We start from the raw sequence: 25,859 nt of genomic DNA on the forward strand, positions 1-25,859 counted from the left end.
CGAGGGAGTAGTAGAGGGTCTGACTGTCTCCGAGGGAGTAGTAGAGGGTCTGACTGTCTCCGAGGGAGTAGTAGAGGGTCTGACTGTCTCCGAGGGAGTAGTAGAGGGTCTGACTGTCTCCGAGGGAGTAGTAGAGGGTCTGACTGTCTCCGAGGGAGTAGTAGAGGGTCTGACTGTCTCCGAGGGAGTAGTAGAGGGTCTGACTGTCTCCGAGGGAGTAGTAGAGGGTCTGACTTAATAAACTCTCCTCAGTCATCAAACCTGATAAAACAACCAACGCGTCACTCCTTCAACACTTTATCAACAACATGGAAATGTGATCAGAAGAGAGGGGGAGAAAAATCAAATATATAGAACCATTCTTCTTATTAATACACAACATGTGGTACTTGTAGGGCCCTCCAGGTTCGGGTCGCCAGGCTGGGTCCAGGTCCAGCCGGAATCACACCGGGAATCAGGTCAACATCTGGCAACCAGAATTCAGTTCAACCTCCTGCTGGCCCCAGCCTCGCCATCAAATACACTACCCAACGTCCTCTCTGGCCATGGTCACCATGGAAACAGGCTCCCCCTGAATGGCAACAGGCAGGGCTGTGATTGGGCAGTGCGCATGTCTGTCCCAGGCCAGGGCTAGCTGATGATGCGGCTGATGTCCTGCAGGGAGGGGAAGTCCTCGTTGTCCCCCAGGTGCAAGGTCTTATGGGAGTTGAAGTCTTTAGGGTCCAGCACCTGGCAGCAGGTGGGGCATACCTGGCAGTCCAGCGCGGCTGCATTAGAGATGGCGCTGGAGGGGGTCTGCCAGGCACTCTTCCTGTTCTTCCTGGTCCCGCCCCCTCCCTGTCTTTCCATGGCCCGGTCGTCTGCGTGGGCCGTCAGCAGCTCCTGCTGTTTCCTCGTGTCAGGAAGTAGCACCAGCAGCTCATTGAAGACGCCGCCAAAGTTGTCCCCTAACAGAGTCCTACAGCTCTGGTGGTACAGCACGGCTGTCATCAGACCCTGTTAGAGAGAGAGAGATGTTAGGGTTAGGGTCTACATCAGACCCTGTTAGAGAGAGAGAGATGTTAGGGTCTACATCAGACCCTGTTAGAGAGAGAGATATGTTAGGGTTAGGGTCTACATCAGACCCTGTTAGAGAGAGAGAGATGTTAGGGTTAGGGTCTACATCAGACCCTGTTAGAGAGAGAGATATGTTAGGGTTAGGGTCTACATCAGACCCTGTTAGAGAGAGAGAGATGTTAGGGTCTACATCAGACCCTGTTAGAGAGAGAGAGATGTTAGAGAGAGATGTTAGGGTCTACATCAGACCCTGTTAGAGAGAGAGAGATGTTACCGACTTCACTGTCCCCATGGCAACATGCTGCTGCTGCGTCACGTACACGTTTAAATACAACTTTTATAAACAGTTTCGTATCAATAAAAATAGACTAGCCTGCTGGTCTTACTGGGTCTATAGGAACATTAGCCTGCTGGTCTTACTGGGTCTATAGGAACATTAGCCTGCTGGTCTTACTGGGTCTATAGGAACATTAGCCTGCTGGTCTTACTGGGTCTATAGGAACATTAGCCTGCTGGTCTTACTGGGTCTATAGGAACATTAGCCTGCTGGTCTTACTGGGTCTATAGGAACATTAGCCTGCTGGTCTTACTGGGTCTATAGGAACATTAGCCTGCTGGTCTTACTGGGTCTATAGGAACATTAGCCTGCTGGTCTTACTGGGTCTATAGGAACATTAGCCTGCTGGTCTTACTGAGTCTATAGGAACATTAGCCTGCTGGTCTTACTGAGTCTATAGGAACATTAGCCTGCTGGTCTTACTGAGTCTATAGGAACATTAGCCTGCTGGTCTTACTGGGTCTATAGGAACATTAGCCTGCTGGTCTTACTGGGTCTATAGGAACATTAGCCTGCTGGTCTTACTGGGTCTATAGGAACATTAGCCTGCTGGTCTTACTGGGTCTATAGGAACATTAGCCTGCTGGTCTTACTGGGTCTATAGGAACATTAGCCTGCTGGTCTTACTGAGTCTATAGGAACATTAGCCTGCCGGTCTTACTGGGTCTATAGGAACATTAGCCTGCTGGTCTTACTGGGTCTATAGGAACATTAGCCTGCTGGTCTTACTGGGTCTATAGGAACATTAGCCTGCTGGTCTTACTGGGTCTATAGGAACATTAGCCTGCTGGTCTTACTGGGTCTATAGGAACATTAGCCTGCCGGTCTTACTGAGTCTATAGGAACATTAGCCTGCCGGTCTTACTGGGTCTATAGGAACATTAGCCTGCTGGTCTTACTGGGTCTATAGGAACATTAGCCTGCTGGTCTTACTGGGTCTATAGGAACATTAGCCTGCTGGTTTTACTGGGTCTATAGGAACATTAGCCTGCTGGTCTTACTGGGTCTATAGGAACATTAGCCTGCTGGTCTTACTGGGTCTATAGGAACATTAGCCTGCTGGTCTATAGGAACATTAGCCTGCTGGTCTATAGGAACATTAGCTTGCTGGTCTTACTGGGTCTATAGGAACATTAGCCTGCTGGTCTTACTGGGTCTATAGGAACATTAGCCTGCTGGTCTTACTGAGTCTATAGGAACATTAGCCTGCTGGTCTTACTGGGTCTATAGGAACATTAGCCTGCTGGTCTTACTGGGTCTATAGGAATATTAGCCTGCTGGTCTTACTGGGTCTATAGGAACATTAGCCTGCTGGTCTTACTGGGTCTATAGGAACATTAGCCTGCTGGTCTTACTGGGTCTATAGGAACATTAGCCTGCTGGTCTATAGGAACATTAGCCTGCTGGTCTTACTGGGTCTATAGGAACATTAGCCTGCTGGTCTATAGGAACATTAGCCTGCTGGTCTATAGGAACATTAGCCTGCTGGTCTATAGGAACATTAGCCTGCTGGTCTATAGGAACATTAGCCTGCTGGTCTTACTGGGTCTATAGGAATATTAGCCTGCTGGTCTATAGGAACATTAGCCTGCTGGTCTTACTGGGTCTATAGGAACATTAGCCTGCTGGTCTATAGGAACATTAGCCTGCTGGTCTATAGGAACATTAGCCTGCTGGTCTATAGGAACATTAGCCTGCTGGTCTATAGGAATATTAGCCTGCTGGTCTATAGGAACATTAGCCTGCTGGTCTATAGGAACATTAGCCTGCTGGTCTTACTGGGTCTATAGGAACATTAGCCTGCTGGTCTTACTGGGTCTATAGGAACATTAGCCTGCTGGTCTTACTGGGTCTATAGGAACATTAGCCTGCTGGTCTTACTGGGTCTATAGGAACATTAGCCTGCTGGTCTTACTGGGTCTATAGGAACATTAGCCTGCTGGTCTTACTGGGTCTATAGGAACATTAGCCTGCTGGTCTTACTGGGTCTATAGGAACATTAGCCTGCTGGTCTTACTGGGTCTATAGGAACATTAGCCTGCTGGTCTTACTGGGTCTATAGGAACATTAGCCTGCTGGTCTTACTGGGTCTATAGGAACATTAGCCTGCTGGTCTTACTGGGTCTATAGGAACATTAGCCTGCTGGTCTTACTGGGTCTATAGGAACATTAGCCTGCTGGTCTTACTGGGTCTATAGGAACATTAGCCTGCTGGTCTTACTGGGTCTATAGGAACATTAGCCTGCTGGTCTTACTGAGTCTATAGGAACATTAGCCTGCTGGTCTTACTGGGTCTATAGGAACATTAGCCTGCTGGTCTTACTGGGTCTATAGGAACATTAGCCTGCTGGTCTTACTGAGTCTATAGGAACATTAGCCTGCTGGTCTATAGGAACATTAGCCTGCTGGTCTTACTGGGTCTATAGGAACATTAGCCTGCTGGTCTATAGGAACATTAGCCTGCTGGTCTATAGGAACATTAGCCTGCTGGTCTATAGGAACATTAGCCTGCTGGTCTATAGGAACATTAGCCTGCTGGTCTTACTGGGTCTATAGGAATATTAGCCTGCTGGTCTTACTGGGTCTATAGGAACATTAGCCTGCTGGTCTTACTGGGTCTATAGGAACATTAGCCTGCTGGTCTTACTGGATCTATAGGAATATTAGCCTGCTGGTCTTACTGGGTCTATAGGAACATTAGCCTGCTGGTCTTACTGGGTCTATAGGAACATTCGGCTGCTGGTCTTACTGGGTCTATAGGAACATTAGCCTGATGGTCTTACTGGGTCTATAGGAATATTAGCCTGCTGGTCTTACTGGGTCTATAGGAATATTAGCCTGCTGGTCTTACTGGGTCTATAGGAATATTAGCCTGCTGGTCTTACTGGGACTATAGGAACATTAGCCTGCTGGTCTTACTGGGTCTATAGGAACATTAGCCTGCCGGTCTTACTGGGTCTATAGGAACATTAGCCTGCCGGTCTTACTGGGTCTATAGGAACATTAGCCTGCCGTTCTTACTAAGTCTATAGGAACATTAGCCTGCTGGTCTTACTGAGTCTATAGGAACATTAGCCTGCTGGTCTTACTGGGTCTATAGGAATATTAGTCTGCTGGCCTTACTGAGTGTTTGGAGTCAGGGTTAGGAGTCAGGATTAGGGGGGTTAAGGTTAGGAGTCAGGGTTAGGGGGTTAAGGTTAGGAGTCAGGGTTAGGGGGTTAAGGTTAGGAGTCAGGGTTAGGGGGTTAAGGTTAGGAGTCAGGGTTAGGGGGGTTAAGGTTAGGAGTCAGGGTTAGGGGGTTAAGGTTAGGAGTCAGGGTTAGGGGGTTAAGGTTAGGAGTCAGGGTTAGGGGGTTAAGGTTAGGAGTCAGGGTTAGGGGGGTTAAGGTTAGGAGTCAGGGTTAGGGGGGTTAAGGTTAGGAGTCAGGGTTAGGGGGGTTAAGGTTAGGAGTCAGGGTTAGGGGGGTTAAGGTTAGGAGTCAGGGTTAGGGGGGTTAAGGTTAGGAGTCAGGGTTAGGGGGGTTAAGGTTAGGAGTCAGGGTTAGGGGGGTTAAGGTTAGGAGTCAGGGTTAGGGGGGTTAAGGTTAGGAGTCAGGGTTAGGGGGGTTAAGGTTAGGAGTCAGGGTTAGGGGGGGTTAAGGTTAGGAGTCAGGGTTAGGGGGTTAAGGTTAGGAGTCAGGGTTAGGGGGGTTAAGGTTAGGAGTCAGGGTTAGAGGGGTTAAGGTTAGGAGTCAGGGTTAGAGGGGTTAAGGTTAGGAGTCAAGGTTAGGAGTCAAGGTTAGGGGTTAAGGTTAGGAGTCAGGCCTTACCTGTCTAAACTGTCCAGAGTAGTCCTTGAACTGGTTGAATCGTGACTGGTCGTTCTGCAGGAGGTTCTTAATGGACTGGATCAGTTCCATGTTCCTCTGCTGGAAGTTCTCTGGAGCCAGGTACACCCCCGGGGACTGGGGAGAGCTGAACACCCCCCCCCCATATGGAGTCATTTAGAACACACAGTTTGAATCAAATATGTGTTGTTGTGTCTGTAAAGGTGGTGGCCTGTCTGGTGTCTGGTGTCTGTAAAGGTAGTGGCCTGTCTGGTGTCTGTAAAGGTAGTGGCCTGTCTGGTGTCTGTAAAGGTGGTGGCCTGTCTGGTGTCTGTAAAGGTGGTGGCCTGTCTGGTGTCTGTAAAGGTGGTGGCCTGTCTGGTGTCTGTAAAGGTGTTAGCCTGTCTTGTGTCTGGTGTGTGTAAAGGTTGTGGTCTGTCTGGTGTCTGTAAAGGTAGTGGCCTGTCTGGTGTGTGTAAAGGTGGTGGCCTGTCTGGTGTCTGTAAAGGTGTTAGCCTGTCTTGTGTCTGGTGTGTGTAAAGGTGGTGGTCTGTCTGGTGTCTGTAAAGGTGGTGGCCTGTCTTGTGTCTGTAAAGGTAGTGGCCTGTCTGGTGTGTGTAAAGGTGGTGGCCTGTCTGGTGTCTGTAAAGGTGTTAGCCTGTCTTGTGTCTGTAAAGGTGTTAGCCTGTCTTGTGTCTGGTGTGTGTAAAGGTGGTGGTCTGTCTGGTGTCTGTAAAGGTGGTGGCCTGTCTTGTGTATGTAAAGGTGGTGGCCTGTCTGGTGTGTGTAAAGGTGGTGGCCTGTCTTGTGTCTGTAAAGGTGGTGGCCTGTCTGGTGTGTGTAAAGGTGGTGGCCTGTCTGGTGTCTGTAAAGGTGGCGGCCTGTCTTGTCTGTAAAGGTGGCGGCCTGTCTGGTGTGTGTAAAGGTGGCGGCCTGTCTGGTGTGTGTAAAGGTGGTGGCCTGTCTTGTGTGTGTAAAGGTGGTGGCCTGTCTGGTGTCTGTAAAGGTGGTGGCCTGTCTGGTGTCTGTAAAGGTGGTGGCCTGTCTGGTGTCTGTAAAGGTGGTGGCCTGTCTGGTGTCTGTAAAGGTGGTGGCCTGTCTGGTGTGTGTAAAGGTGGTGGCCTGTCTGGTGTGTGTAAAGGTGGTGGCCTGTCTGGTGTGTGTAAAGGTGGTGGCCTGTCTGGTGTGTGTAAAGGTGGTGGCCTGTCTGGTGTGTGTAAAGGTGGTGGTCTGTCTGGTGTGTGTAAAGGTGGTGGTCTGTCTGGTCTGTAAATGTGATGTAGTGGTCTGTGACTGGTCTGAAAAGGTGATGTGGCGTCTGGTCTGTAAAGGTGATGTGGCGTCTGGTCTGTAAAGGTGATGTGACGTCTGGTCTGTAAAGGTGATGTGACGGTTAGTCTGTAAAGGTGATGTGACGGTTAGTCTGTAAAGGTGACGTCTGGTCTGTAAAGGGGATGTGACGTCTGGTCTGTAAAGGGGATGTGACGGTTAGTCTAAAGGGGATGTGACGGTTAGTCTGTATAGGGGATGTGACGGTTAGTCCGTAAAGGGGATGTGATGGTTGATCTAAAGGAGATGTCTAGTCTAAAGGCGATGTCTAGTCTGTAAAGGTGATGTGATGGTTGGTCTGTAAAGGTAAGGTGATGTCTGGTCTCTAAAGGTGATGTGATGGTTGATCTAAAGGTGATGTCTAGTCTAAAGGCGATGTCTGGTCTGTAAAGGTGATGTGATGGTTGGTCTGTAAAGGTGATGTCTGGTCTGTAAAGGTGATGTGACCGTCACATATAGTCTGTAAAGGTGATGTCTAGTCTGTAAAGGTGATGTAATGGTTGGTCTGTAAAGGTGATGTGATGTCTGGTCTGTAAAGGTGATGTGATGTCTGGTCTGTAAAGGTGATGTGACCGTCACATCTAGTCTGTAAAGGTGATGCCTGGTCTGTAAAGGTGATGTGATGCCTGGTCTGTAAAGGTGATGTGATGCCTGGTCTGTAAAGGTGATGTGATGCCTGGTCTGTAAAGGTGATGTGATGCCTGGTCTGTAAAGGTGATGTGATGCCTGGTCTGTAAAGGTGATGTGATGCCTGGTCTGTAAAGGTGATGTGATGCCTGGTCTGTAAAGGTGATGTGATGCCTGGTCTGTAAAGGTGATGTGATGCCTGGTCTGTAAAGGTGATGTGATGCCTGGTCTGTAAAGGTGATGTGATGCCTGGTCTGTAAAGGTGATGTGATGCCTGGTCTGTAAAGGTGATGTGATGTCTGGTCTGTAAAGGTGATGTGATGGTTGGTCTGTAAAGGTGATGTCTAGTCTGTAAAGGTGATGTCTAGTCTGTAAAGGTGATGTAATGGTTGGTATGTAAAGGTGATGTGATGGTTGGTATGTAAAGGTGATGTGATGGTTGGTATGTAAAGGTGATGTGATGGTTGGTCTGTAAAGGTGATGGTTGGTCTGTAAAGGTGATGTGATGGTTGGTCTGTAAAGGTGATGTCTGATCTGTAAAGGTGATGTCTGGTCTGTAAAGGTGATGTCTGGTCTGTAAAGGTGATGTGATGGTTGGTCTGTAAAGGTGATGTCTGGTCTGTAAAGGTGATGGTTGGTCTGTAAAGGTGATGTGATGGTTGGTCTGTAAAGGTGATGTCTGGTCTGTAAAGGTGATGTGATGGTTGGTCTGTAAAGGTGATGTGATGTCTGGTCTGTAAAGGTGATGTCTGGTCTGTAAAGGTGATGTCTGGTCTGTAAAGGTGATGTCTGGTCTGTAAAGGTGATGTCTGGTCTGTAAAGGTGATGTGATGGTTGGTCTGTAAAGGTGATGTGATGGTTGGTCTGTAAAGGTGATGTCTGGTCTGTAAAGGTGATGTCTCGTCTGTAAAGGTTATGTCTGGTCTGTAAAGGTGATGTCTGGTCTGTAAAGGTGATGTGATGGTTGGTCTGTAAAGGTGATGTGATGGTTGGTCTGTAAAGGTGATGTCTGGTCTGTAAAGGTGATGTCTGGTCTGTAAAGGTGATGGCTGGTCTGTAAAGGTGATGGCTGGTCTGTAAAGGTGATGGCTGGTCTGTAAAGGTGATGTGATGGTTGGTCTGTAAAGGTGATGTGATGGTTGGTCTGTAAAGGTGATGTCTGGTCTGTCTGTCTCACCGGGGGCTGGATGCAGGGGGGGCAGGCTCCACCACGTTGCTGTTGAGGGGGATGCCGGTAAACCCTGGGGGGGGCTTACTGGGAGGGGTGGCGCTGCCCTGGCCGGGGCGAGGGGGGGACAGGTTACTGCGGGGGGCAGAACTCTTCAGGACGAAGGAACTTTTAAAGCCTGGAGGAGACAAACAGCATGGTCAACATCACTACATTATCACAGTTACTTTCATCCATAACCCCAACTTAAAACCTAGAGACAAACAGCATTGTCAACATCACTACATTATCACTGTTACTATCATCCATAACCCCAACTTAAAGCTGCAATTTGGAACTTTGGTCACACAACTAAATTCACATAGAAAATTATGTTAAAGATCTGTCATTATCATTGACGGCAAGTCTAAGAAGCGGTAGGACTGTTCTGTGACCTATTTCTATGCTCCCTGTTCTTATGTTTAGTTTCTGCGTCTTTTACTTTCGGTGTTCAACACCAGCATCAAAACAACTGAATATACAATATTTTTGGTTATTGCATACATATTTCACAGCGGTTTAGATAGAACAATGATTCGCCATGCAATTGGCTAAAAGATTTATACTTAAATGTCAATAAATAAAATGGCTGAGGTCCAAACTGCTGACGCTACGCCCTCATAGACCAACACATCCTCACTGCTGAGACGTTACGCCCTCATAGACCAACACATCCTCACTGCTGAGACGTTACGCCCTCATAGACCAACACATCCTCACTGCTGAGACGTTACGCCCTCATAGACCAACACATCCTCACTGCTGAGACGTTACGCCCTCATAGACCAACACATCCTCACTGCTGAGACGTTACGCCCTCATAGACCAACACATCCTCACTGCTGAGACGTTACGCCCTCATAGACCAACACGTTACGCCCTCATAGACCAACACATCCTCACTGCTGAGACGTTACGCCCTCATAGACCAACACATCCTCACTGCTGAGACGTTACGCCCTCATAGACCAAGACATCCTCACTGCTGAGACGTTACGCCCTCATAGACCAACACATCCTCACTGCCGAGACGTTACGCCCTCATAGACCAACACATCCTCACTGCTGAGACGTTACGCCCTCATAGACCAACACATCCTCACTGCTGAGACGTTACGCCCTCATAGACCAACACATCCTCACTGCTGAGACGTTACGCCCTCATAGACCAACACATCCTCACTGCTGACACGTTACGCCCTCATAGACCAACACATCCTCACTGCTGAGACGTTACGCCCTCATAGACCAACACATCCTCACTGCCGAGACGTTACGCCCTCATAGACCAACACATCCTCACTGCCGAGACGTTACGCCCTCATAGACCAACACATCCTCACTGCTGAGACGTTACATCCTCACTGCTGAGACGTTACGCCCTCATAGACCAACACATCCTCACTGCTGAGACGTTACGCCCTCATAGACCAACACATCCTCACTGCTGAGACGTTACGCCCTCATAGACCAACACACATCCTCACTGCTGACACGTTACGCCCTCATAGACCAACACATCCTCACTGCTGAGACGTTACATCCTCACTGCTGAGACGTTACGCCCTCATAGACCAACACATCCTCACTACAAAACCCCTCCTAACCCCCCAGGGGTAATACTGCACAAAACCCCCCCTAACCCTCCCAGGGGTAATACTGCACAACCCTCCCCAGGGGTAATACTGCACAACCCCCCCCAGGGGTAATACTGCACAACCCCCCCCAGGGGTAATACTGCACAAAAACCCTCCTAACCCTCCCAGGGGTAAAACTGCACAAACCCCCCCCCCAGGGGTAACACTGCACAAAAACCCTCCCAGGGGTAATACTGCACAACCCTCCCCAGGGGTAATACTGCACAACCCTCCCCAGGGGTAACACTGCACAACCCCCCCCTCCCCAGGGGTAACACTGCACAAACCCCCCCCCCCCCAGGGGTAAAACTGCACACCCCCCCCCCCCCCCCCAGGGGTAATACTGCACAAAACCACTCCTAACCCTCCCAGGGGTAATACTGCACAAAAACCCCCCTAACCCCCCAAGGGGTAATACTGCACAACCTCCCCCCCCCCCCCAGGGGTAATACTGCACAACCCCCCCCCCCAGTGGTAATACTGCACAAAACCCCCCCAGGGGTAATACTGCACAAAACTCCCCCAGGGGTAATACTGCACAACCCCCCCAGGGGTAATACTGCACAACTGGCACATAGAAATGTATTGTGTAGAGCAAATATGAATTGGGATAGTTATGTTATGTACCTGGGGGAGGTTTCTTGGAGATGAGGGCAGGGAACTCCTCCTCTACCTCCAGGGGGGGTTCCGGCTGGGCTTTAGGGAGGGGGGCCACTGTGACTGGTTTATCCAGGTGGCCGTTAGCCAATCCACTTGCTTTGACCTTTGCTTTTACAGCGGTTTTAACTGTTGCCGTCGTCATAGCAACCAGTGGCTTGGAGGCGTGGCTCTCCGGAACGTTCTCCTTCTGTACCCTGGAGACCGTTTCCATGAGGACAGGAACTTGGTTCCCAAATGATGACGGAGGGGGCGTGGCCTGTTTCTTCTTCTTGGCTGTCTTGGATGTGGGGCTTGGGGCGGGAATAGGAGTGGGGTTAGATGTCACAGGGGAGGGCTTAGAGGTCAGTGGGAGGGGCTTATCTGTCAGTGGGGGAGGCTTGGCGGTTGGTGGGAGGGGCTTAGCTGTCAATGGGAGGGGCTTAGAGACAGATTTAGAGGGTCCTTTGACGATGAGAAGAGAGGAGATATCCAACATGGTTGGAACTGCTCGGTGCTCCTGCATCGTCTTGGCAACGCAATTGTCATCATCAGATGGGGGGGAGGGGCGGCGGATGGGGTGCTTTTTCCTCCGAGAGGAAGAGGAGGAGGAGAGGAGCTGGGGGCCGGCGGGGAGGGGGAGAGGAGGGTTGTTAGGGGGAGGTCTAGAGGAAGAGGAGGGAAGGATGACCGTCTTGGAGGTGTTGCTGCTGCTGGCTTGGCTCCAGGCTGAGGTAGCTCCGCCCGCTGGTCTGGGAGGGCGGATCTTAGAGACCAGGGCGGGGAAGTCTTCTTCTTGGAAGGAGGAGTGCTTCCTGGGTTGGGCGGAGTAGGCAGGGGTCATGGGGGTCATAACCATGGCAGCAGATAGACTGGGGAAGTCATCCTCCTTCAGAGGGACCTGGGCTGGAGTCTTCAGGGCTGGGGGGGGCTTTACACTGTAACACACACAATATATATACCTATAACATACATCACTAGAGAGACCTGGGGGGGCTTAACACTAACACACAATATATACACATCACTACAGAGAGACCTGGGGGGGGGGGGGGGGGGGGGGGGGGGGGTCAGGAGGGCTGGGGGGGGGGCTTTACACTGTAACACACACATTAATGTATATACCGGTAACATACAATACCAGTAAAAAGTTTGGACACACTTACTCATTCAAGGGTTTTTCTTTATGTTTACTATTTAATAAGTGAAGACATCAAAACTATGAAATAACATAAAGTGTTAAATCTAAATATATTGTATATTTGAGATTCTTCAACAGTAGCCACCTTTTGCCTTGATGACAGCATTGCACTGTCTTGGCATTCTCTCAACCAGCTTCACCTGGAATGCTTTTCCAACAGTCTTGAAGGAGTTCCCACATATGCTGAGCACTTGTTGGCTGCTTTTCCTTCACTCTGCGGTCCGACTCATCCCAAACCATCTCAATTTGGTTGAAGTCAGGTGATTGTGGAGGCCAGGTCATCTGATGCAGCACTTCATCACTCTCCTTCATCAAATTGCCCTTACCCAGCCTGGAGGTGTGTTGGGTCATTGTCCTGTTGAAGAAAATATAGTCCCACTAAGCGCAAACCAGATGGGATGGCGTATCACTTCAGAATGCTGTGGTAGCCATGCTGGTTAAGTGTGCCTTGAATTTTAAAAAACACCTCCTCCTCCATGCTTCACGGTGGGAACCACACATGCGGAGATCATCCGTTCACCCATCTCTGCATTTCACAAAGACACGGCAGTTGGAACCAGAAATCTCAAATTTGGACTCATCAGACCAAAGGACAGCTTTCCACCAGTCTAATGTTCATTGCTCGTGTTTCTTGGCCCAAGCAAATCTCTTCTTCTTATTCGTGTCCTTTAGTAGTGGTTTCTCTGCAGCAATTTGACCATGAAGGCCTGATTCACACAATCTCCTCTGAACAGTTGATGTTGAGAGATGTCTGTTACTTGAATTCTGTGAAGCATTTATTTGGGCTGCAATTTCTGAAGCTGGTAACTATAATTCAGTTATCCTCTGTAGCAGAGGGAACTCTGGGTCTTCCTTTCCTGTGGCGGTCCTCATGAGAGCCAGCTTCATAATGATGGTTTTTGCAACTGCATTGAAGAAACTTTCATGGAAGAATCTTGACATTTTCCGTATTGACTGACCTTCATGTCTTAAAGTAATGATGGACTGTCATTTCTCTTTGCTTATTTGAGTTGTTCTTAACATAATATGGACTTGGTCTTTTATCAAATAGGGCCATCTTCTGTTTCCCACCCCTACTGTGTCACAACACAACTGATTGGCTCAAACGCATTAAGGAAAGAAACTTCACAAATGAACTTTTAACAAGGCACACCTGTTAATTGAAAAGCATTCCAGGTGACTACCTCAAGAAGCTGGTTGAGAGAATGCCAAGAGTGTGCAAAGCTGTCATCAAGGCATCTTTGAAGAATCTCAAATATAAAATCATTATGATTTTGTTTAACATTTTTTTGGTTACTACATGATTCCATATGTGTTATTTCATAGTTTTGACGTCTTCATTATTGTTCTACAACGTAGAAAATAGTACAAATAAAGACAACCCCTGGAATGAGTAGGTGTCCCAACTGTTGACTGGTACTATACATCACAACAAAGAGACCTGGGCCAGGGACAGGAGGGCCGGTGGGGGGCTTTACAGTGTAATATACACATAAATGATAACACAGCTGGTATACACCTTCACCTCGGGGTGTGTGTGTGTGTGTACCTCAGTGTGGGTGCTGCAGCCCCCAGGAGAGCTGGAAAGTCGTCTCCTGTCAGAGGGTTACTCTTCATGGTCCTCACTGGGGGAGCTTCTGCTGGAGGTTTGATAGGAACACTCCTGTGTCTCTCCTCAGTCTCCATCCGCTCGGGCCGCTCCATCCGCTCGGGCCGCTCCATCCGCTCGGGCCGCTCCATCCGCTCGGGCCTCTCCATCCGCTCGGGCCTCTCCATCCGCTCCATCCGCTCGGGCCTCTCCATCCGCTCGGGCCGCTCCATCCGCTCGGGCCGCTCCATCCGCTCGGGCCGCTCCATCCGCTCGGGCCTCTCCATCCGCTCGGGCCTCTCCATCCGCTCGGGCCTCTCCATCCTCTCCTCTTTGCGGTGTTTGGGCGCTGCGCTCCTGTCCTGGGTGTCTCGTCCTCCGTCCTCCTGTCTCCTCTGCTGCATCAAAGAGGCTCTGACTGCTACTGCCAACTCCCTGTCCTCCTCCTCACTACCAAAACACAGCACTGTTATAGTCTATCACAGAGTCATAATACCCCAAAAACACTGGTGAAACACGCAAACGGTTCCAATCGTTTATCCACAATTCATTTTTATTCATTGTGGATATTAGAGTCATTTCAAATAAGGACTGTTTGGTGTAGGCTCACCCTGGCCCTGTTGTGATAACCATGGAGGCTCACCCTGGCCTGATGTTGTGATAACCATGGAGGCTCACCCTGGCCTGATGTTGTGATAACCATGGAGGTTTACCCTGGCGTGATGTTGTGATAACTGTGTAAATCTCTCTAAGACAAGGTGACTTGTATCAATATAGTCGCCTGTATTTACAACCCCAAAAAATGATATGCTAGTTAGCTGCTAATGTGGCTATCATACAGAACTAGAAACGCCTGTCAAGCTTCACGCCACTCACCAGGGCCGTGATGATCTGGACCAGACTGACGAATCCAGGCAAAAGGTAAGAATCTCTGGATTAACTAATGTTAGCTAAATGTAGTAATTAATAAATTGGCTACAGTTGTTTAAATCCTGTGAACTGTCTTGAGCAAGTTTTTAAATTGAAAACGCCTGTTACCTAGCTAGCTAGCTCATGGTTAGCTAGCAAGCAACATTAGCCTGGCTAGATACATTTGTAACTTGTTTAGGTTTTTATAAACCAACAGCCTAGCTTGCTAGTTGACTAGCTAGCTAACTTAGATGGTGAAGCTGGGGCTACGTGTTCATGATAATGTTTGTTTGTGTCTGTGGGTGAGAGTTGGGTAGCCTACTTCAAGTAACGTAAACTCACGTAAACTCGTACATCGCCTTTATTTTAGCGCCCCCAAAACGTAATACTTCCAGATCAACTGTAATGTCAATACCATTGTAAAAGCACAATTTCTCCCCTTTCCAACAAAATCAATTACATGACCTAAACGCTGCCTGTTTCTGCATAATTCAAGCAGGCACTGAGCCCCGTCGGGTCTTTAAAAAAAATGGCGGGTGGGGAAGCGAAACTAATGCGTGATAATGAGAAGGACAGATGTTGTCGTGTGGGAAAATTGCTTTTTTCACTCGATCTGTCCAACTTATCACCTTATCGCCTCTAAAATGTAAATAAAACTCTATAAAGAGTTTATATAATGTGTCATTACATACCTATTTGAAGGTTTGTGTCGAATTTGAATCGGGTTATTAGGGCGGTTCTAAAGTGATCTTAGAAGTAAACAGCGGCTTCGAGAATGATGATCGCATGCAATGATGACGAAAAAAATGACTAGGATGATAGAGGTGCTACACCTGGTGGAGAGAGATTGTAAGACAGAAATAGTTGCTTTATGCTGCTGTACGTTACGACATGACACGTCGAGATGTAACGGAAGGTCAGTTTTCTCAACTTTTCTCCAATACTATAGAGCCGTTACCATGTCGATCAACGCTTGAATGGAAACCTACCGTAATACATCGGATGAAGCAATTCTGAGGCTATTCAACTCCGACGCCGAAGGAGATGACTTCAGTGGTTTCAGTGCACAGGAGGAGGAAGATCGTGACCAATGACTTTCTTGGTAGGCTACTGTTTAATTTTTGTTACAAGCCGTGTTTCGTTAAAGCCTATTTATTTTTGTTACAAGCCGTGTTTTGTTTAAAAGCCTATTTATTTTTGTAACAAGCCGTGTTTAGTTAAAGCCTATTTATTTTTGTTACAAGACGTGTTTAGTTTAAAAGCCTATTTATTTTTGTTACAAGCCGTGTTTCGTTAAAGCCTATTTATTTTTGTAACAAGCCGTGTTTAGTTAAAGCCTATTTATTTTTGTTACAAGACGTGTTTAGTTTAAAAGCCTATTTATTTTTGTTACAAGCCGTGTTTCGTTAAAGCCTATTTATTTTTGTTACAAGACGTGTTTAGTTTAAAAGCCTATTTATTTTTGTTACAAGCCGTGTTTCGTTAAAGCCTATTTATTTTTGTTACAAGCCGTGTTTCGTTAAAGCCTATTTATTTTTGTTACAAGCCGTGTTTCGTTAAAGCCTATTTATTTTTGTTACAAGCCGTGTTTCGTTAAAGCCTATTTATTTTTGTTACAAGCCGTGTTTCGTTTAAAGGCTGTGTAAAGTTCAATAAAATAAATAAATAGTCCAGCAATTACGCTAGTTCACACCCCCGATTGCCGTCAACACAGTCGCTACAGTCCCATTAGTTTTCTTTGTAGCCTCGTTTAAATGTTGCGGTTGCGCACATTTGTACGGAATGGGGCGAGTTTACGTTACTTGGGGGTATGATATAAAATGCTAACCTCCCCTGTTATAGTAATGGTGAGAGGTTAGCATGTCTTGGAGGTATGATATAAAATGCTAACATCCCCTGTTATAGTAATGGTGAGAGGTTAGCATGTCTTGGAGGTATGATATAAAATGCTAACCTCCCCTGTTATTGTAATGGTGAGAGGTTAGCATGTCTTGGGGGTATGATATAAAATGCTAACCTCCCCTGTTATTGTAATGCAAAGAGGTTAGCATGTCTTGGGGGTATGATATAAAATGCTAACCTCCCCTGTTATTGTAATGGTGAGAGGTTAGCATGTCTTGGAGGTATGATATAAAATGCTAACCTCCCCTGTTATTGTAATGGTGAGAGGTTAGCATGTCTTGAGAGTGATCAGCTAACTTTAGCCACCGCTAGCTAGAAATCAATAAGAGTAATGGGTGCAACCCAGCAATGTTTTGGACAAATGAACTGAAATCAACTGGTTTAACGTTACTTAAAGTTGATTAGTGTGATGTGTCACGGATGTCATGGTGGTCTCATAGTGATGATGTCATACTGACCGGTTGTATCTCCAGCTACCTCTGGTGTTCGGTTGGTTCCCTTGGCTCCTTCCTCTTCCCCCCCGACCCGACCTCGCCTCCTCATAGTCCTCTCCAGACACCATGCCTCCTTGAAGGAACACAGTGTGTTGTTACCAAGCAGGCCTGAAATCCAGTTTGTTTAGACAGAAAAGCACAGTATCCAGTCTCACCATCGTTGCGTCGGGTCTGGCGAGGGGCATAGCTGAACTGCAGGTCTATGTGTCGGTTCTGTCGTGCTTCGGCTCGGTTCTTGCTGTGTGCTGAGGCCTTGTGGGCCTTGTAGTCGATCTGGCTCCTGAAGGCGTGGGTGAACTGCTCCGTAGCACAGCGCCCCTCCTCACACAGGTAGTGGGCCTCCCGGAAGTGTTCGCTCAGGTACTGGTAGTCACTGTGGAGAGAAGGGGGGGTACAACATGTTTAGGACAGATACGGGGGGGGGGGGGTTCTCAATTTTGACCAATTTCTACTTGGTAGAATAATAGTGAAGACATCAAAATTATGAAATAACACATTTGGAATCATGTAGTAACCAAAACAGTGTTAAAAAAAAATTAAACTCAGCAAAAAAAGAAACCCTTTATCAGGACCCTGTCTTTCAAAGATAAATGGTTAAAATCCAAATAACTTCACAGATCTTCATTGTAATGGGTTTCAACACTGTTTCCCATGCTTGTTCAATGGGTTTCAACACTGTTTCCCATGCTTGTTCAATGGGTTTCAACACTGTTTCCCATGCTTGTTCAATGGGTTTCAACACTGTTTCCCATGCTTGTTCAATGGGTTTAAACACTGTTTCCCATGCTTGTTCAATGGGTTTCAACACTGTTTCCCATGCTTGTTCAATGGGTTTAAACACTGTTTCCCATGCTTGTTCAATGGGTTTCAACACTGTTTCCCATGCTTGTTCAATGGGTTTCAACACTGTTTCCCATGCTTGTTCAATGAACCATAAACAATTAATGAACATGCACCTGTGGAACGGTCGTTAATACACTAACAGATTACAGACGGTAGGCAATTAAGGTCACAGTTATGAAAACTTAGGACACTAAAGAGGCCTTTCTATGGACTCTGAAAAACACCAAAAGAAAGATGCCCAGGGTCCCTGCTCATCTGCGTGAACGTGCCTTAGGCATGCTGCAAGGAGGCATGAGGACTCCAGATGTGGCCAGGGCAATAAATTACAATGTTCGTACTGTGAGATGCCTAAGACAGCGCTACAGGGAGACAGGACGGACAGCTGATCATCCTCGCAGTAGCAGACCACGTGTAACAACACCTGCACAGGATCGGTACATCCGAACATCACACCTGCGGGACAGGTACAGGATGGCAACAACAACTGCCCAAGTTACACCAGGAACGCACAATCTCTCCATCAGTGCTCAGACTGCACTTGAAGAAACGTTCAGAGTTCTTGGCATTTTCCAGATTGACTGACCTTTAGGTCTTAAAGTAATGATGGACTGTCGTTTCTCTTTGCTTATTTGAGCTGTTCTTGACATAATATGGACTTGGTATTTTACCAAATAGGGCTGTGTTCTGTACACCAAATAGTAAAAAATAAAGAAAAACCCTGGAATGAGTAGGTGTGTCCAAACATGTGACGTGTGTGTGTGTGTGTGTGTGTGTGTCCAAACATGTGACGTGTGTGTGTGTGTGTCCAAACATGTGACGTGTGTGTGTCTGTGTTTCTGTGTGTGTGTCTGTCCAAACATGTGACTGGTTGTGTGTGTGTGTGTCCAAACATGTGACTGTGTGTGTGTGTGTCTGTGTTTCTGTGTGTGTGTCTGTCCAAACATGTGACTGGTTGTGTGTGTGTGTACCTGTAGTACTCCTGGGCTCCGTCAGCATCACAGAAGTGACAGAAGTAATGGTCTCTACGAAGGTGTTTCAGCAGCTCGTCGTTGTCAAGGTAACGGTCATCACAGAACTTGCAGAGCGGGTGTCCGCGGTGAGACGTGTCATCTGGGTCACCATGGGTGCGGTGACGTGCCAGATCCTTCCGGTTATACCACTTCCTCTCATGGGAGAAGATCTGGTGGGAACAGGTTACTTACATGTTAGACAGACAGGTATAACAGGCAGACAGACAGGTATAACAGGCAGACAGACAGGTATAACAGGCAGACAGACAGGTAACCTACCTGCAGGTGTTTGGTACAGAGTTTGCAACAGAAGAGTTCATGCTGTTTCCTCATGTGCTGCTCCAACTCCTCAAACTTTGAGAAGACTTTAGACTCTGGACACACAGGACACTCAGACTGCAGCAGTGTCCTACAGGCAGAGAGAGAGACATGAGGAAGAGACAGACAGAGACTGATAGTAGATAGAGAGGGCCAGGGGGAGGACAGGAGAGGAAGAGCGGTCCAGGGGGAAGACAGGAGAGGAAGAGCGGTCTAGGGGTAAGACAGGAGAGGAAGAGCGGTCCAGGGGGAGGACAGGAGAGGAAGAGGGCCAGGAGAGGAAGAGAGGGCCAGGAGAGGAAGAGAGGGCCAGGAGAGGAAGAGAGGGCCAGGAGAGGAAGAGAGGGCCAGGAGAGGAAGAGAGGGCCAGGAGAGGAAGAGAGGGCCAGGAGAGGAAGAGAGGGCCAGGAGGGGGACAGGAGAGGAAGAGCAGTCCAGGGGGAAGAGGAGAGAGGGCCAGGAAGAAGAGGAGAGAGGGTCAGGAGAGAGGGCCAGGAGGAAGAGGAGAGAGGGATAGGAGAGAGGGCCAGGGGGAAGAGGAGAGAGGGATAGGAGAGAGGGCCAGGGGGAAGAGGAGAGAGGGTCAGGAGAGAGGGCCAGGGGGAAGAGGAGAGAGGGCCAGGGGGAAGAGGAGAGAGGGATAGGAGAGAGGGCCAGGGGGAAGAGGAGAGAGGGATAGGAGAGAGGGCCAGGGGGAAGACAGGAGAGGAAGAGGGCCAGAAGAAAGAGGAGAGAGGGATAGGAGGAAGAGGAGAGAGGGATAGGAGAGGGGCCAGGAGGAAGAGGAGAGAGGGATAGGAGGAAGAAAGCAGTGTACCTGAACTGAGCGTATATCTTGGAGTCTGTAAAGTAGATGTCATGTTTCCTTTCCACCTGCAGCGTCTGGAGGGGCTGAGAGGAGAACGCCACCAACTTCTGCACAAACAGCACCTAGACACAAACACCCTGTCAATGGGAATCAGCCTTTACCTGACCTGTCCACTGGTAGCTGGGGTCAAGCCCTTGGGGTTTTACTTGTTATACCAACCAACATTACAGTGACAATCAAAGTACAGCTGTTAAATGAAGCTAACCCTACCCTAGGGCACTAGCTCACAAACTAACAGAGACAGGGATTAGCCAGCTAGTTAAAGTGAGTAGTGAAATCAGTCTGTAGTCCCACTACTGACCAGACCAGAGTAGTGTTTATAACGAGATGGAGAATCTGTCTCAGAGACCATACTTGTTTTGGGAGACTGCAAAAAACAGGATAAATATATTGTTTCAGGTGTTTAGTTACTTTTTCCTCAACTAGTTTCTCTAATTGTATAGCAAGTCAAGCTAGCTTGCACTGCAGAGCAGCTTGCTAGCTGAATGCTAGGCTAGGTTGAAGCTCCCACCGTAGCTAGCTGAATGCTAGGCTAGGTTGAAGATACCACCGTAGCTAGCTGAATGCTAGGCTAGGTTGAAGCTCCCACCGTAGCTAGCTGAATGCTCGGCTAGGCTGAAGGTACCACCGTAGCTAGCTGAATGCTCGGCTAGGCTGAAGGTACCACCGTAGCTAGCTGAATGCTCGGCTAGGCTGAAGATACCACCGTAGCTAGCTGAATGCTCGGCTAGGTTGAAGATACCACAAATGGTAGGCTGCAGTAGCATGAGTCATTTCCACAGGTTTACTGTCTAAAACGGTAGGCTGCAGTAGCACGACAGTCATTTCCACAGGTTTACTGTCTCAAATGGTAGGCTACAGTAGCACTGTTCTGCCCTATTATTATTCGACCATGCTGGTCATTTATGAACATTTGAACATCTTGGCCATGTTCTGTTATAATCTCCACCCGGCACAGCCAGAAGAGGACTGGCCACCCCACATAGCCTGGTTCCTCTCTAGGTTTCTTCCTAGGTTTCGGCCTTTCTAGGGAGTTTTTTTTTAGCCACCGTGCTTCTACACCTGCATTGCTTGCTGTTTGGGGTTTTAGGCTGGGTTTCTGTATAGCACTTTGAGATATCAGCTGATGTACGAAGGGCTATATAAATACATTTGATTTGATTTGACAGTCATTTCCACATGTTTACTGTCTCAAATGGTAGGCTGCAGTAGCACGACAGTCATTTCCACAGGTTTACTGTCTCAAATGGTAGGCTGCAGTAGCACGACAGTCATTTCCACAGGTTTACTGTCTCAAATGGTAGGCTGCAGTAGCATAGAAATAGGCTACTGGACGGCCAACAGCTGCAAATGTATCATTCTCCACATGTAATGTCAGTTTCATTGTGAACTGTTCCCCATAACAGAGGCCCCTGGACTGTTCCCCAGAGGCCCCTGGACTGTTCCCCAGAGGCCCCTGGACTGTTCCCCCATAACAGAGGCCCCTGGACTGTTCCCCAGAGGCCCCTGGGCTGTTCCCCCATAACAGAGGCCCCTGGACTGTTCCCCCATAACAGAGGCCCCTGGACTGTTCCCCCATAACAGAGGCCCCTGGACTGTTCCCCAATAACAGAGGCTCCTGGACTGTTCCCCCATAACAGAGGCTCCTGGACTGTTCCCCCATAACAGAGGCTCCTGGACTGTTCCCCCATAACAGAGGCTCCTGGACTGTTCCCCCATAACAGAGGCTCCTGGACTGTTCCCCCATAACAGAGGCCCCTGGACTGTTCCCCCATAACAGAGGCCCCTGGACTGTTCCCCCATAACAGAGGCTCCTGGACTGTTCCCCATGTTCCCCAATAACAGAGGCACGGAAGGGAGTTGCATAACTTCCACTTCAAAACTCCACTCAAGACCCAAGAACTGAGCATGCGTAAAAACCCTCCGCTTGATACGGTTTTCCATAAGCAGAGTCGATATTACAATGCAGTTTAAACCACCTACAAGCAGGGTCGATATTACAATGCAGTTTAAACCACCTACAAGCAGAGTCGATATTACAATGCAGTTTAAACCACCTACAAGCGAATGTATCTAATGCGCTGTAGTGCCTAGTGGTTTTCCAGTGCTTTAACACGCTAGAACTGATATATGTTTTATGGAAAAAGCTGTCTCCACAATGACAAATTAAAGAGCCTAACTACAACTGGTGAAACAGTTGTCAGGACGTGCGTCTGCTGTTCACATGCTGGTCGGAATTGGAAGCTCAGGAACGTCCGACTTGCTGATTGAACGAGGCGTATAACTACAACCAGTTAAGCAAGTCGGACATTTCAGACTTTCCTAGTTCCGACTAGCATGTGAAGGCAGCAAATGTCTCCTCTCACTCAGGTGACTCAGCTACCTGCTGCAGCGCTCTCTCAACGCACACCCAAAGACAGTAGGAAGATGGGCAGGAACTCACCCAAAGACCGTATGAAGATGGGCAGGAACTCACCCAAAGACCGTATGAACATGGGCAGGAACTCACCCAAAGGCCGTATGAACATGGGCAGGAACTCACCCAAAGACCGTATGAACATGGGCAGGAACTCACCCAAAGACCGTATGAACATGGGCAGGAACTCACCCAAAGACCGTATGAACATGGGCAGGAACTCACCCAAAGACCGTATGAACATGGGCAGGAACTTATTTTCCAATACAAATCCAAGCTCATGCTTGTAGGTGATGTCATTGCGACATTGGCTAGCTCAGCTCATACGCAGAAACATGTCATCAGGTTTAACGGTCGTTTTGCGCTTGTGCAGGCCGTCAAATCAAAGGCGTATGAGCCTTTCATAGAAAAAGGGTTTTTACCCCCTTTTTCGCCCCAATTTCATGATATCCAATTAGTAGTTACGATCTTGTCTCAACTCCCCAACGAGCTCGGGGGGAGGTTGAAGGTCAAGTCTTGCGTCCTTCGTAACATGACCCGCCAAGACGAGCTACTTCTTAACACTGCTCGTTTTACCCGGAAGCCAGCCGCACCAATGTGTCGGAGGAAAACCCATTCAACTGACAAACGAGGTTAGCTTGCAGGCGCCCGGGCCCACCACAAGGAGTCGCTAGAGCGCAGTGAGCCAAGGATGTTCCACCAGTCAAACCCTCCCCTGGACGACGTGGCTGTAGTGCCCTAAGACAGCTGCGCCACTCGGGAGGCCGATGAAGTTGTTTTTTGCCAAAAATGAAAACGTGTCAGTTTGTCACCTTTATGAGGTTGGAGAAATAACATGTTCAACTACTTAAGACTTAAGCTCAAATCTAGATTGCGCCTTTAGATTAAAAAAATGAACAACTAAAGCCAGAATTGTTCACTTATATTTATTGACTTCTCAAACCCCAAACCGGTCTGGTCTGCTTGGTGTGTTTCAAAAGCGTTCCCGGAAGTCTTGCGATTTTGCACTTCTGGGTTTAGAAACTCTGACACACCCCTACGGCCCTCCCCTTCCCCACCACTCACTCAGCAACAGCTGGCCTCACTGCTTGATCACAGATCGAACAATGAGACAGATATTTCACCGGATGTATAAATGTGAAGCATCCGGTCAGCGTTTCAACTCACTACCAAATATGGTGATGAGAGGAAACCCATCCGGTCGGCGTTTCAACTTACTACCAAATATGGTGATGAGAGGAAGCCCAGTGGGAGAAGATGGAGCGGGATGGATTTTGGCCGACATTCTGCAAATGTTCTCGTCAATGAAACGTTTGATCTCAATACAGTTGACTGCTCCCAAAACTAAAATCAGCTATGAACAGAGTGGACTAAGTTGAGTTGACTTTTCTTCCCCTCACCATTTGCCAATGTTTCCAAAAAGTGCAAAGGCGAATTTAGTTTTTGCACACCCTCACTTCAGAGTAGGCGTTCCCTAATGAAAATATGCAAATACACGCATAAAATGAGCCAATAGGATCTTGGGAGCTCGTGCTTTGCTCTGCCTCCATCCTTGCTTGTTCTGCCAACTATAACTCATTTGTTCCCATTGCAAACCACAGGTTGTGGTCTCTCTTGGATTAGCTATAAACATCTTTGGCCTGATTCTCTGATAGTCAGCAGGTCACAGTGAAATATATATTTTTGTTGAGAAATGCCATGGCGACCGCGGTGCAATTTAGAAGTAGTCCGAAAAACCTGCAACCAATACATTTTCACATTGATTTCAAAGTAGCTTAATTTCAGGAAAACCGCGGACATGGCATCCCCGCCGTCCCGTAGCGAATACCACGGCAACCCAGCCGTCCCGTAGCGAAAACCACGGCAACATCGTTGGAAGCTTCATGAAAATGGGATTCCATGGCCGAGCTGCCACACACAAGCCTAAGATCACCATGCGCAATGCCAAGCGTCAGCAGGAGTGGTGTAAAGCTTGTCGCCATTGGACTTAGGAACAGTGGAAACTGTTATAGCAGCAAAGGGGGGGACCAACTCCATATTAATGCCCTTGATTTTGGAATGAGATGTTGGATGAACAGGTGTCCACATACTTTTGGTCATGTAGTGTCCTTCACAATGTAAACAGGGCATAATGCCTGCCTCATGCCGCAGAACTAGGAAACTTGGAAATGACGAGTTGCTAAACGAGACAAACAGAATCACATGGCTTATCAGTCTTTCTGAACGCTGATAACTTCAGAACAAAGTCGACTACGAATACAAAGTTCTCAATGTCTTTGCAATTGATGTGAAGTATGAAAAGTTATTTCAAATGAAAAAAAATGAGATGAATGCAATTCAAATTTAAACATTAGGCTATAGGCTCATTTCAAGTATATTGAAATTACATTTCATGTTCAATTAATTGACTTCTATTTTCCTACTTGTACTTTTCACAAAATCTGTCATTTGTCAAAAATATATAATGTGTAGCCTAACATGCGAGCAATGACGTGCCAAATCTGTGATTTAGTGCATTTTTATTGAGTAAGCATTAGGCCTAATGTCTGTCTAGGAGCTGATCCGTCGTCTGCATTGTGAAATAATTACCATGTTAATAAGGTCATATTTGAATGGAGAAAACTTATCCTAGAGCAGTGATCCCTTTCTTCCGATCCATCAGACCGATATCTCTACGTGGTGTTTTTGGGAAACGCATGTAACATCATCGGCCGTTGTAGGAAAGATGGACAGGATAGTTAAACAGTCCAACCAAAATGCCATCGCTTTCGGGAAACCGGGCCCTGGTCAATATAATGGATCATCTGTGGCTAGGTCCATGGTACGGGGAGGGGTGACTGTCCCGTCCCCGGTAGTAAATTACAAACCATTACATAACCACCACCCTTCATGAAGCCTGACAGCTCTCTCTCATAAGACAACCTTACATGGCCTTATAGCATCGGTTACATACTTATTAGTTACCTACATAAATACAAAAACGACTTACCTGGTGACAATAACACCAAAATATGTGTTATAACTCACCTCTTTGTTCTATTTGTGATAACACTCAAGCTAACGTTAGTCATTACGTTTCTTAGGTCATTTAACTGTGTGTGTGTGGAGGGGTTAGCTCGTGCCTGCCTATTACCACGTACAAACTACAAATATATGTGTTGACTTTGACGAATAACTATCTAAGTAAGTAAATAAACCCCCTCCGACCTAACTGAAGTAGTTAGATAAGAGTCCGTGAGAGATCATTAGAAACGTAGCTGAGCAGATACCACGGCCTACAGTGTTCCCAGCGCATCCCCGCTGTAGAGTAGTCGGGCCGGTAGTCGGTGTTACCTTGTCGAGCTGCTCCCGGCACACGGCGCAGTACTTCTGGTCGCACAGCACCCTCATTTTGGTCGAGCAGCGGTAACACACCGGGTGGTCGCATTTCCCCAGGGCGAAGATGTCGAGCTCCTGACAACACAGAACACAGTTCCGCTCGTAGTTGTTAGATGTTGATTCCATGGTAGTTATTTGTTTTTTTAAAGGAGTTAAAACCCGGAGTTGTAGTTGGTTTTCCGGTCTGAATCGCAGACGTCAGGAAGTAGCTGGGTGGTTTAACAGCGGCTGTTAGTTCAATAGAAGGAGGTATCGTCTGTTTGTGTAATGACACGGAAGTCCTAAAGTCACTCGACA

At 47.7% G+C, this 25,859-nt stretch overlaps 1 protein-coding gene across 1 annotated transcript; it reads right to left on the bottom strand.

The window, feature by feature from the left end:
* On the bottom strand, nt 1–25,859 carry LOC139421688 (zinc finger protein 598). The gene is made up of 11 exons (XM_071172782.1): nt 25,518–25,859; nt 19,718–19,830; nt 18,862–18,991; nt 18,541–18,752; nt 16,885–17,102; nt 16,694–16,802; nt 13,386–13,874; nt 10,627–11,573; nt 8,333–8,501; nt 5,203–5,347; nt 1–996 (listed from the first exon to the last, which is right to left on the bottom strand). The coding sequence occupies exons 1-11, from the start codon at nt 25,686–25,688 to the stop codon at nt 631–633; spliced, it is 3,069 nt and encodes a 1,022-aa protein (XP_071028883.1). The 5' UTR covers nt 25,689–25,859; the 3' UTR covers nt 1–630.

The sequence above is a fragment of the Oncorhynchus clarkii genome, chromosome 12 (assembly GCF_045791955.1).
Source record: "Oncorhynchus clarkii lewisi isolate Uvic-CL-2024 chromosome 12, UVic_Ocla_1.0, whole genome shotgun sequence".
In the NCBI taxonomy this organism is placed as follows: Eukaryota; Metazoa; Chordata; class Actinopteri; order Salmoniformes; family Salmonidae; genus Oncorhynchus; species Oncorhynchus clarkii.

What these genes read in the sequence shown, in the direction of transcription:
- LOC139421688 (XM_071172782.1), bottom strand. Translation starts at nt 25,688, where the DNA reads ATGGAATCAACATCTAACAACTACGAGCGGAACTGTGTTCTGTGTTGT. An exon ending in CCAGACCCGACGCAACGATG is followed by an intron (nt 16,803 to 16,884) that starts GTGAGACTGGAT and finishes TGTTCCTTCAAG; the next exon opens with GAGGCATGGTGTCTGGAGAG. An exon ending in ACTCTGGACAGTTTAGACAG is followed by an intron (nt 997 to 5,202) that starts GTAAGGCCTGAC and finishes TCTCTCTAACAG; the next exon opens with GGTCTGATGACAGCCGTGCT.